The 12176-nt window shown below is 40.4% G+C and overlaps 2 protein-coding genes across 2 annotated transcripts in view; one reads left to right on the top strand and one right to left on the bottom strand.

Annotated features, from left to right (window-relative positions):
- Positions 1-2183, top strand: part of LOC110517709 (NLR family CARD domain-containing protein 3-like) — a 283581-nt gene extending 281398 nt beyond the window's left edge. Inside the window, exons 9-11 of the mRNA XM_036973341.1 lie at positions 614-787; positions 1105-1151; positions 1567-2183. Of these exons, the coding sequence (XP_036829236.1) occupies positions 614-787; positions 1105-1151; positions 1567-2099 (754 nt within the window). The 3' untranslated portion in view covers positions 2100-2183. The remainder of the gene's footprint in view (positions 1-613; positions 788-1104; positions 1152-1566) is intronic.
- LOC110513573 (NLR family CARD domain-containing protein 3-like) overlaps positions 1-12176 on the bottom strand; it is a 291508-nt gene that overhangs the window by 163313 nt on the left and 116019 nt on the right. The gene's annotated exons all lie outside the window — the stretch shown is intronic.

Raw genomic sequence — 12176 nt, forward strand, 5'->3', positions numbered from 1 at the left:
TGCAATTTTAATATTATTTGACTCTTTGCAGGCTGTCAGGCTGTGGAGTCACAGAGGAAGGCTGTGCTTCTCTGGTCTCAGTTCTGGAGTCAAACCCCTCACACCTGAGAGAGCTGGATCTGAGTAACAATGACCTGAAGGATTCAGGAGTGAAGATTCTCTCTGCTGGACTGGGGAATCCCCACTGTAAACTGGAGACTCTGAGGTCAGTATTCCTGTAGTTGGTCAACAAGTGATAACTGTTCACCAGATCCACATGTGTTTACCAGACACACATAGTCCACACCATATGTGTTTGGACAGTGAGGCTTACAGTTTTAAATTTGGTGCTATGCTCCAGCATTTTGGATTTGAGATACAATGTTTCATATTAGGTGACAGTACAGAAGTCAGTTAAGAACAAATTATTATTTTCACCTGTGAACAGGTTAAGGGAAATGAACTTGCAACCTTTTGGTCAACGCTGCCTCCCCGTAATGATACATTAATTTATGAATAGATATGGCAGGTTTCAGGACACTGATATATCTGAATGTGTTGAAAAAATATACTGCCACTATTTTCACCACCAAAGAATATCAGTGTGATTTTAATATGATTTGACTCTTTGCAGGCTGTCAGGCTGTCTAGTCACAGAGGAAGGCTGTGCTTCTCTGGTCTCAGCTCTGAGGTCAAACCCCTCACACCTGAGAGAGCTGGATCTGAGCTACAATCACCCAGGAGACTCAGGAGTCAGACTGCTCTCTGCTGGACTGGAGGATCCACACTGCAGACTGGAGAAACTCAAGTATGTAGAGGGTTTATGTCAATGTTCATATCAGACATGTTTGACTTATCAGGCTAGTTAACACAAACATTCATACCAACACTTGGACAAAGATATATGCTGACTGTGTCCAGTGTGTGTTTTAGTGTAGTCAGTGTGTGTGTGTGAATGTGTGTGTGTGTCCTGTGTGTGTGTGTGTGTCCAGTGTGTATATTCGTGCGTGTGTATCCAGTGTGTGTGTTTGTGCGTGTTTGTCCAGTGTATGTGTGTGTGTGTGTGTGTGTGTGTGTTCATGTGTATCCCTCAATGACTGTCTGTTCTTCTGCTTACCGCTACAGTGTGGAACATGGTGGAGAGAACAGAATGAAACCTGGGCTTAGAAAATGTGAGTGTTGACTGCTGTGAAGAATATGACTAAGAATAAGTCTTAATTCAAGTTAAGTCAAAGTCAAAGACCACCATCATTACTGACTTGGTCATATTAAATATCAGCTGTAGTTCTACAGAAGCAGAAATCAGGGACACCAACGTTTACAAAGAGTTGCTTTGACAATGTGTGTGTGTGTGTGTGTGTGTGTGTGTGTGTGTGTGTGTGTGTGTGTGTGTGTAATTAATGGGAATAAGTGTGTTTTATAGTACCATACAGTATAACATATGATCATTCAACAAGTCTCAAGTTACCTTAACTTCTCCTTTTGATACCTAGAAACATCTACATTAAATGAATTAGTGAAAAGTGAGTTAACATTCTAATGTGAATGATGATGATTTCTAATATTGTGTCTGGTTTCATCCATCAGATGTCTGTGATCTCACACTGGACCTAAACACAGTAAACAGACTCCTTTCTCTGTCTAAGGAGAACAGGAAGGTGACACGTAGGACAGAGGAGCAGCCGTATCCTGATCACCCAGAGAGATTTGAGGACTGTGAACAGGTGCTGTGTAGAGAGGGTCTGACTGGACGCTGTTACTGGGAGGTCGAGTGGAGTGGGATACTGGGGGCTGTAATAGGAGTGACATATAAAGGAATCAGCAGGAGAGGAGAGAGTAAGGACTGTGGTCTTGGATACAATGACAAGTCCTGGAGTCTGATCTGCTCTGACAACAGTTACTATGCCTGGCACAATAATAAACCCACTACTATAGACGTCCACCCCTCCAGCCCCCACAGAGTAGGAGTGTATCTGGACTGGTCAGCCGGCACTCTGTCCTTCTATAGAGCCTCCTCTGACACACTGACCCACCTGATCACATTCACCTCCACATTCACTGAGCCCCTCTATCCAGGGTTTCATCTTTGGGGTTGCGAATCAGTGACCCTCTGTCAGTGACTCACACACACACACTGGACACACACACACACTGGACACACACACACACTGGACACACACACACACACACACACACACACACACACACACACACACACACACACACAGACACACACACACACACACACACACACACACACACACAGACACACAGACACACAGACACACACACACACACACACAGTGGACACACACACAGACACACAGACACACAGACACACACACACAGTGGACACACACACACACACACATACACACACACACACACACACACACACTGGACTCACACACAGACACACAGACACACAGACACACACACACAGTGGACACACACACACACACACACATACACACACACACACACACACACACGCACACACTGGACTCACACACACACACACATACTGGACAAACACACACACACACTGTACTCACACACACTGGACAAACACACACACACATACTGGACAAACACACACACACTGGAAAAATACACACACACATACTGGACAAACACACACACACTGGACAAACACACACTGGACAAACACACACACACATACTGGACAAAAAAACAAATTGTATAATTATATATGGACATACGCTCCAAAGTTGTACAAGTGTGCAAGGATATATTGTACTTTTCATAATAAAACATACTTGAAACAAGAAAAGGCTGTTAATTGTGAAAACAGTTTGTTTATTGATTTAACGTTTCCTCTGTCAGGTTGATGTTAACCTGCGACTGGTTGAAACAAGAAAAGGCTGTTAATTGTGAAAACAGTTTGTTTATTGATTTAACGTTTCCTCTGTCAGGTTGATGTTAACCTGCGACTGGTTGAAACAAGAAAAGCCTGTTAATTGTGAAAACAGTTTGTTTATTGATTTAACGTTTCCTCTGTCAGGTTGATGTTAACCTGCGACTGGTTGAAACAAGAAAAGGCTGTTAATTGTGAAAACAGTTTGTTTATTGATTTAACGTTTCCTCTGTCAGGTTGATGTTAACCTGCGACTGGTTGAAACAAGAAAAGGCTGTTAATTGTGAAAACAGTTTGTTTATTGATTTAACGTTTCCTCTGTCAGGTTGATGTTAACCTGCGACTGGTTGAAACAAGAAAAGGCTGTTAATTGTGAAAACAGTTTGTTTATTGATTTAACGTTTCCTCTGTCAGGTTGATGTTAACCTGCGACTGGTTGAAACATGAAACAAATATGAAATGAAATACAAAACAATTAAATATGTGGAATAGAATTAAACAGATTGTACAATTAGTACAACAGAGTGTTGTAATGCAGGGTTACTATAGCAACAGAGTGTTGTAATGCAGGGTCACTATAGCAACAGAGTGTTGTGATGCAGGGTCAATATAGCAACAGAGTTCTCTGCTCTCTCTGCTCTCTCCGTTCTCTATAGACCACCTGATAGAACCCAGGTCTCATCTCTCTATCAGTACTAGCCACTACTACTGCCACTATATATATATATAGACCACCTGATAGAACCCAGGTCTCATCTCTCTATCAGTACTAGCCACTACTACTGCCACTATATATATATATATATAGACCACCTGATAGAACCCAGGTCTCATCTCTCTATCACTACTAGCCACTACTACTGCCACTATATATATGTGATGCAGGGTTACTATAGTAACAGAGTGTTGTGATGCAGGGTCACTATAGCAACAGAGTGTTGTGATGCAGGGTCACTGTAGCAACAGAGTTCTCTCTGCTCTCTCTCTCTGCTCTCTGTTCTCTGCTCTCTCCCTCTTTCTGCTCGCTCTCTCTGCTCTCTCTGCCCGCTTCTCTCTGCTCTCTCACTCTCTGCTCTCTCACTCTCTGCTCTCTCTCTGCTCTCTCTCTCACTCTCTGATCTCACTCTCTGCTCTCTCTGCTCTCTCAGCCTGCTCTCTGCTCTCTCTCTGTTCTCTGCTCTCTGCTCTGCTGCTCTCTCTTTTCTCTGCTCTCTCTCTGTTCTCTGCTCTCTCTTTTCTCTGATCTCTCTCTGTTCTCTGCTCTCTCTGTTCTCTGCTCTCTGCTCTGCTGCTCTCTTTTCTTTGCTCTCTGCTCTCTCTCTCTCTCTGCTCTTTCACTCTTTGCTCTCTCACTCTTTCTTTGCTTTCTCAGCCTGCTCTCTGCTCTCTCTCTCTCTGCTCCCTCTCTCTCTCTCTCCCACACTCTGCTCTCTCTCTCCCACACTCTGCTCTCTCTCTCCCACACACTCTGCTCTCTTTGCTCTCTCTCTCCCACACTCCTCTCTCTCTCTCCCACACTCTGCTCTCTCTCCCACACTCTGCTCTCTCTCTCCCACCCTTTCTGCTCTCTCTCTGCTCTCTCTCTCCCACACTCTTCTCTCTCTCTCTCTCTCTGCTCTCTCTCTCTCCCACACTCTGCTCTCTCTCCCACACTCTGCTCTCTCTCTCCCACACTTTCTGCTCTCTCTCCCACACTTTCTGCTCTCTCTCCCACACTTTCTGCTCTCTCTCCCACACTTTCTGCTCTCTCTCCCACACTAATATACTGATATACAGTAACATTCAGAAAGTATTCAGACCAGAGAGAGAGAGTCTAATATACTGATATACAGTAACATTCAGAAAGTATTCAGACCAGAGAGAGAGAGTCTAATATACTGATATACAGTAACATTCAGAAAGTATTCAGACCAGAGAGAGAGAGTCTAATATACTGATATACAGTAACATTCAGAAAGTATTCAGACCAGAGAGAGAGAGTCTAATATACTGATATACAGTAACATTCAGAAAGTATTCAGACCAGAGAGAGAGAGAGTCTAATATACTGATATACAGTAACATTCAGAAAGTATTCAGACCAGAGAGAGAGAGAGTCTAATATACTGATATACAGTAACATTCAGAAAGTATTCAGACCAGAGAGAGAGAGTCTAATATACTGATATACAGTAACATTCAGAAAGTATTCAGACCAGAGAGAGAGAGAGTCTAATATACTGATATACAGTAACATTCAGAAAGTATTCAGACCAGAGAGAGAGAGAGAGTCTAATATACTGATATACAGTAACATTCAGAAAGTATTCAGACCAGAGAGAGAGAGTCTAATATACTGATATACAGTAACATTCAGAAAGTATTCAGACCAGAGAGAGAGATTCTAATATACTGATATACAGTAACATTCAGAAAGTATTCAGACCAGAGAGAGAGAGAGTCTAATATACTGATATACAGTAACATTCAGAAAGTATTCAGACCAGAGAGAGAGAGTCTAATATACTGATATACAGCAACATTCAGAAAGTATTCAGACCAGAGAGAGAGAGAGTCTAATATACTGATATACAGTAACATTCAGAAAGTATTCAGACCAGAGAGAGAGAGAGAGAGAGAGTCTAATATACTGATATACAGTAACATTCAGAAAGTATTCAGACCAGAGAGAGAGAGTCTAATATACTGATATACAGTAACATTCAGAAAGTATTCAGACCAGAGAGAGAGAGAGAGTCTAATATACTGATATACAGCAACATTCAGAAAGTATTCAGACCAGAGAGAGAGAGTCTAATATACTGATATACAGCAACATTCAGAAAGTATTCAGACCAGAGAGAGAGAGAGTCTAATATACTGATATACAGTAACATTCAGAAAGTATTCAGACCAGAGAGAGAGAGAGAGAGTCTAATATACTGATATACAGTAACATTCAGAAAGTATTCAGACCAGAGAGAGAGAGTCTAATATACTGATATACAGTAACATTCAGAAAGTATTCAGACCAGAGAGAGAGAGAGTCTAATATACTGATATACAGCAACATTCAGAAAGTATTCAGACCAGAGAGAGAGAGAGTCTAATATACTGATATACAGTAACATTCAGAAAGTATTCAGACCAGAGAGAGAGAGTCTAATATACTGATATACAGTAACATTCAGAAAGTATTCAGACCAGAGAGAGAGAGTCTAATATACTGATATACAGTAACATTCAGAAAGTATTCAGACCAGAGAGAGAGAGAGAGTCTAATATACTGATATACAGCAACATTCAGAAAGTATTCAGACCAGAGAGAGAGAGTCTAATATACTGATATACAGCAACATTCAGAAAGTATTCAGACCAGAGAGAGAGAGAGTCTAATATACTGATATACAGCAACATTCAGAAAGTATTCAGACCAGAGAGAGAGAGTCTAATATACTGATATACAGCAACATTCAGAAAGTATTCAGACCAGAGAGAGAGAGAGTCTAATATACTGATATACAGTAACATTCAGAAAGTATTCAGACCAGAGAGAGAGAGTCTAATATACTGATATACAGTAACATTCAGAAAGTATTCAGACCAGAGAGAGAGAGTCTAATATACTGATATACAGTAACATTCAGAAAGTATTCAGACCAGAGAGAGAGAGAGAGTCTAATATACTGATATACAGCAACATTCAGAAAGTATTCAGACCAGAGAGAGAGAGTCTAATATACTGATATACAGCAACATTCAGAAAGTATTCAGACCAGAGAGAGAGAGAGTCTAATATACTGATATACAGTAACATTCAGAAAGTATTCAGACCAGAGAGAGAGAGAGAGAGTCTAATATACTGATATACAGTAACATTCAGAAAGTATTCAGACCAGAGAGAGAGAGTCTAATATACTGATATACAGTAACATTCAGAAAGTATTCAGACCAGAGAGAGAGAGTCTAATATACTGATATACAGTAACATTCAGAAAGTATTCAGACCAGAGAGAGAGAGTCTAATATACTGATATACAGCAACATTCAGAAAGTATTCAGACCAGAGAGAGAGAGAGTCTAATATACTGATATACAGCAACATTCAGAAAGTATTCAGACCAGAGAGAGAGAGTCTAATATACTGATATACAGCAACATTCAGAAAGTATTCAGACCAGAGAGAGAGAGTCTAATATACTGATATACAGTAACATTCAGAAAGTATTCAGACCAGAGAGAGAGAGTCTAATATACTGATATACAGCAACATTCAGAAAGTATTCAGACCAGAGAGAGAGAGTCTAATATACTGATATACAGCAACATTCAGAAAGTATTCAGACCAGAGAGAGAGAGTCTAATATACTGATATACAGCAACATTCAGAAAGTATTCAGACCAGAGAGAGAGAGTCTAATATACTGATATACAGCAACATTCAGAAAGTATTCAGACCCCTTGACTTTTTACACATTTTGTCACGTTACAGCCTTATTCTAAAATGGATTAAATGTGTTTTTCCCCTCATCAATCTACACACAATAACCCAGAATTACAAAGCAAAAACTGTTTATTTTATGTGTGAACATTTTCATTAAAAAAAACTTAGATATCACAGAGGGAGAGGGAGAGTAGAGAGTCAGAACAGAGGGGAAGAGAGAGAGAGGGAGGGTAGAGAGTCAGAACAGAGGGAAAGAGAGAGAGGGAGGGTAGAGTCAGAACAGATGGAAAGAGAGAGAGAGGGAGGGTAGAGTCAGAACAGATGGAAAGAGAGAGAGAGGGAGGGTAGAGAGTCAGAACAGAGGGAAGAGCGAGAGAGGGAGGGGAGGGTAGAGAGTCAGAATAGAGGGAGGGTAGAGAGTCAGAACAGATGGAAAGAGAGAGAGAGAGAGAGGGAGGGTAGAGAGTCAGAACAGAGGGAAAGAGAGAGAGAGAGAGAGGGAGGATAGAGAGTCAGAACAGATGGAAAGAGAGAGAGAGGGAGGGTAGAGAGTCAGAAAAGATATAACGCAACGTTAACTATTCATGAAAATCGCAAATGAAATGAAAGAAATGTATTGGCTCTCAAGCTTAGCCTTTTGTTAACAACACTGTCATCTCAGATTTTCAAAATATGCTTTTCAACCACAGCTACACAAGCATTTGTGTAAGAGTATTGATAGCCTAGCATAGCATTAAGCCTAGCATTCAGGAGGCAACATTTTCACAACAACAAGAAAAGCATTCAAATAAAATCATTTACCTTTGAAGAACTTCGGATGTTTTCAATGAGGAGACTCTCAGTTAGATAGCAAATGTTCATTTTTTCCCAAAATATTATTTGTGTAGGAGAAATCGCTCCGTTTTGTTCATCAAGTTTGGCTAAGAAAAGAATCTGAAAATGCAGTCTCTACAACGCCGAACTTTTTACCAAATTAACTCCATAATATCGCCAGAAACATGGCAAACGTTGTTTAGAATCAATCCTCAATGTGTTTTTCACATATCTATTCGATGATAAATCACTCGTAGCAGTTTGGTTTCTCCTCTGAAGAAAATGGAACGCGCATGGACGTTGAGATTACACAATAATTGCGACGGAGGACACCAAGCGAGCACCTGGTAGAAGTAGTCTCTTATGGTCAATCTTCCAATGATATGCCTACAAATATGTCACAATGCTGCAGACACCTTGGGGAAAACGGGGAAAATGTAAGCTGACTCCTAGCTCCTCCACAGCCATATAAGGAGTCATTGCCATGACGCGGTTTCAAAAAATGCAGCACTTCCTGATTGAAATTTCATCTTGGTTTCGCCTGTAGCATCAGTTCTGTGGCACTAACAGACAATATCTTTGCAGTTTTGGAAACGTTAGAGTGTTTTCTATCCAAAGCTGTCACTTATATGCATAGTCGAGCATCTTGTCGTGACAAAATATCGCGCTTAAAACGGGAACGTTTTTTATCCAAAAATGAAATACCGGCCGTAGAGTTCCAAGAGGATTTATACAGATAATTTACACAAAATACAATATAGTAATAATATAAATTACCTGAGAATTGTATGTCATCCAGTCTTAATATGAATTGTATGTCATCCAGTCTTAATATGAATTGTATGTCATCCAGTCTTAATATGAATTGTATGTCATCCAGTCTTAATATGAATTGTATGTCATCCAGTCTTAATATGAATTGTATGTCATCCAGTCTTAATATGAATTGTATGTCATCCAGTCTTAATATGAATTGTATATCATCCAGTCTTAATATGAATTGTATGTCATCCAGTCTTAATATGAATTGTATGTCATCCAGTCTTAATATGAATTGTATGTCATCCAGTCTTAATATGAATTGTATGTCATCCAGTCTTAATATGAATTGTATATCATCCAGTCTTAATATGAATTGTATGTCATCCAGTCTTAATATGAATTGTATGTCATCCAGTCTTAATATGAATTGTATGTCATCCAGTCTTAATATGAATTGTATATCATCCAGTCTTAATATGTTTGTATGTCATCCAGTCTTAATATGAATTGTATGTCATCCAGTCTTAATATGTTTGTGTGTCATCCAGTCTTAATATGAATTGTATGTCATCCAGTCTTAATATGAATTGTATGTCATCCAGTCTTAATATGAATTGTATGTCATCCAGTCTTAATATGAATTGTATGTCATCCAGTCTTAATATGAATTGTATGTCATCCAGTCTTAATATGAATTGTATGTCATCCAGTCTTAATATGAATTGTATATCATCCAGTCTTAATATGAATTGTATGTCATCCAGTCTTAATATGTTTGTATGTCATCCAGTCTTAATATGTTTGTAGAAACCAAATATTAATACATTGTTAAAAACATTTTATTTTACATTTAGAGAGCGACAACACACACGCACACGCTATACAATGTCAAGTAATTGTTTTCTAGAACTGTGTACATCCACTAGGGGGAGCCAGTGGTCCACTCTTGAGTAGAGCCTTGCTTTGGCAATTTCATGGTTCTGAGTCACTGAGACATGTCACACAAAATGGACATTTGTTTGTTGAAAACATTAGGATAAATACATATGTGAGTAGAGTCCTTTCTCGTAAATTTTTTATTTTTTATCTCTAACACAACATCTAATTTATTATATACTATATAATTTATATAATGCATTAAAAGTGGTCCATCTTATAAAATAATACAATGATCCCCTTTTTGTATTTTTTATTGACTGAGACATACACTGGACAGTCCATCCTCGGACATCCCAGGATGACCCCTGAGGACACTTTTTAAAAGGTTAAAGGTTAGGCAGGATTAAAACTGTTTTTTCAAAGACACTAGGGACACCCCTTGTGTGCATATAGTTAGTTCCCTTGTGTGTAAGAGACCCCCTAGATGAACAACATGTTGACCATTAAAATATGGATTGCTGAGAACTCTTTAAAAGTGTAAAGGTTAAACAGGTTTAAAACAGTTGTTGTTTTGTAAAACCTTTATATAAATCATAATCGTTACTATTACACATTACTACACAATAAACATTATTATCACACATTACTAAACAATACATGTTATTATTAAACAATATCACACATTACTAAACAATACACATAATTATTACACAATACTACACATTACTACACAATACATGTTATTATTACACAATACTACACATTACTACACAATACATGTTATTATTACACAATACTACACATTACTACACAATACATGTTTATAAGTATAATAAGACAGTTTATTATTATTTTCTGAGAGAAAAAGAAGAATCAACATTTTCCTCATTTTCAGGGGCCTATTGTAACCTGACACCCCCATCAGTCTCTCCTTTTCAGGGGTCTATTATAACCTGACACCCCCATCAGTCTCTCCTTTTCAGGGGCCTATTGTAACCTGACACCCCCATCAGTCTCTCCTTTTCAGGGGCCTATTGTAACCTGACACCCCCATCAGTCTCTCATTTTCAGGGGCCTATTGTAACCCGACAGCCCCATCAGTCTCTCCTTTTCAGGGGCCTATTATAACCTGACACCCCCATCAGTCTCTCCTTTTCAGGGGCCTATTATAACCTGACACCCCCATCAGTCTCTCCTTTTCAGGGGCCTATTGTAACCTGACACCCCCATCAGTCTCTCCTTTTCAGGGGCCTATTGTAACCTGACACCCCCATCAGTCTCTCCTTTTCAGGGGCCTATTGTAACCTGACACCCCCATCAGTCTCTCCTTTTCAGGGGCCTATTGTAACCTGACACCCCGTCAGTCTCTCCTTTTCAGGGGCCTATTGTAACCTGACACTCCCATCAGTCTCTCCTTTTCAGGGGCCTATTGTAACCCGACACCCCCATCAGTCTCTCCTTTTCAGGGGCCTATTGTAACCTGACACCCCCATCAGTCTCTCATTTTAAGGGGCCTATTGTAACCTGACAACCCAATCAGTCTCTCCTTTTCAGGGGCCTATTGTAACCATCAGTCTCTCCTTTTCAGGGGCCTATTGTAACCTGACACCCCCATCAGTCTCTCATTTTCAGGGGCCTATTGTAACCTGACACCCCCATCAGTCTCTCCTTTTAAGGGGCCTATTGTAACCTGACAACCCAATCAGTCTCTCCTTTTCAGGGGCCTATTGTAACCATCAGTCTCTCCTTTTCAGGGGCCTATTGTAACCTGACACCCCCATCAGTCTCTCCTTTTCAGGGGCCTATTGTAACCTGACACCCCAATCAGTCTCTCCTTTTCAGGGGCCTATTGTAACCATCAGTCTCTCCTTTTCAGGGGCCAATTGTAACCTGACACCCCCATCAGTCTCTCCTTTTCAGGGGCCTTTTGTAACCTGACACACCCATCAGTCTCTCCTTTTCAGGGGCCTATTGTAACCTGACACCCCCATCAGTCTCTCCTTTTCAGGGGCCTATTGTAACCTCACACCCCCATCAGTCTCTCCTTTTCAGGGGCCTATTGTAACCTGACACCCCCATCAGTCTCTCCTTTTCAGGGGCCTATTATAACCTGACACCCCCATCAGTCTCTCCTTTTCAGGGGCCTATTGTAACCTGACACCCCCATCAGTCTCTCCTTTTCAGGGGTCTATTGTAACCTGACACCCCCATCAGTCTCTCCTTTTCAGGGGTCTATTGTAACCTCACACCCCCATCAGTCTCTCCTTTTCAGGGGCCTATTGTAACCTGACACCCCCATCAGTCTCTCCTTTTCAGGGGCCTTATATAACCTGACACCCCCATCAGTCTCTCCTTTTCAGGGGCCTATTGTAACCCGACACCCCCATCAGTCTCTCCTTTTCAGGGGCCTATTGTAACCTGACACCCCCATCAGTCTCTCCT

Source organism: Oncorhynchus mykiss, unplaced genomic scaffold (genome assembly GCF_013265735.2).
Source record: "Oncorhynchus mykiss isolate Arlee unplaced genomic scaffold, USDA_OmykA_1.1 un_scaffold_231, whole genome shotgun sequence".
NCBI classification, from domain to species: domain Eukaryota; kingdom Metazoa; phylum Chordata; class Actinopteri; order Salmoniformes; family Salmonidae; genus Oncorhynchus; species Oncorhynchus mykiss.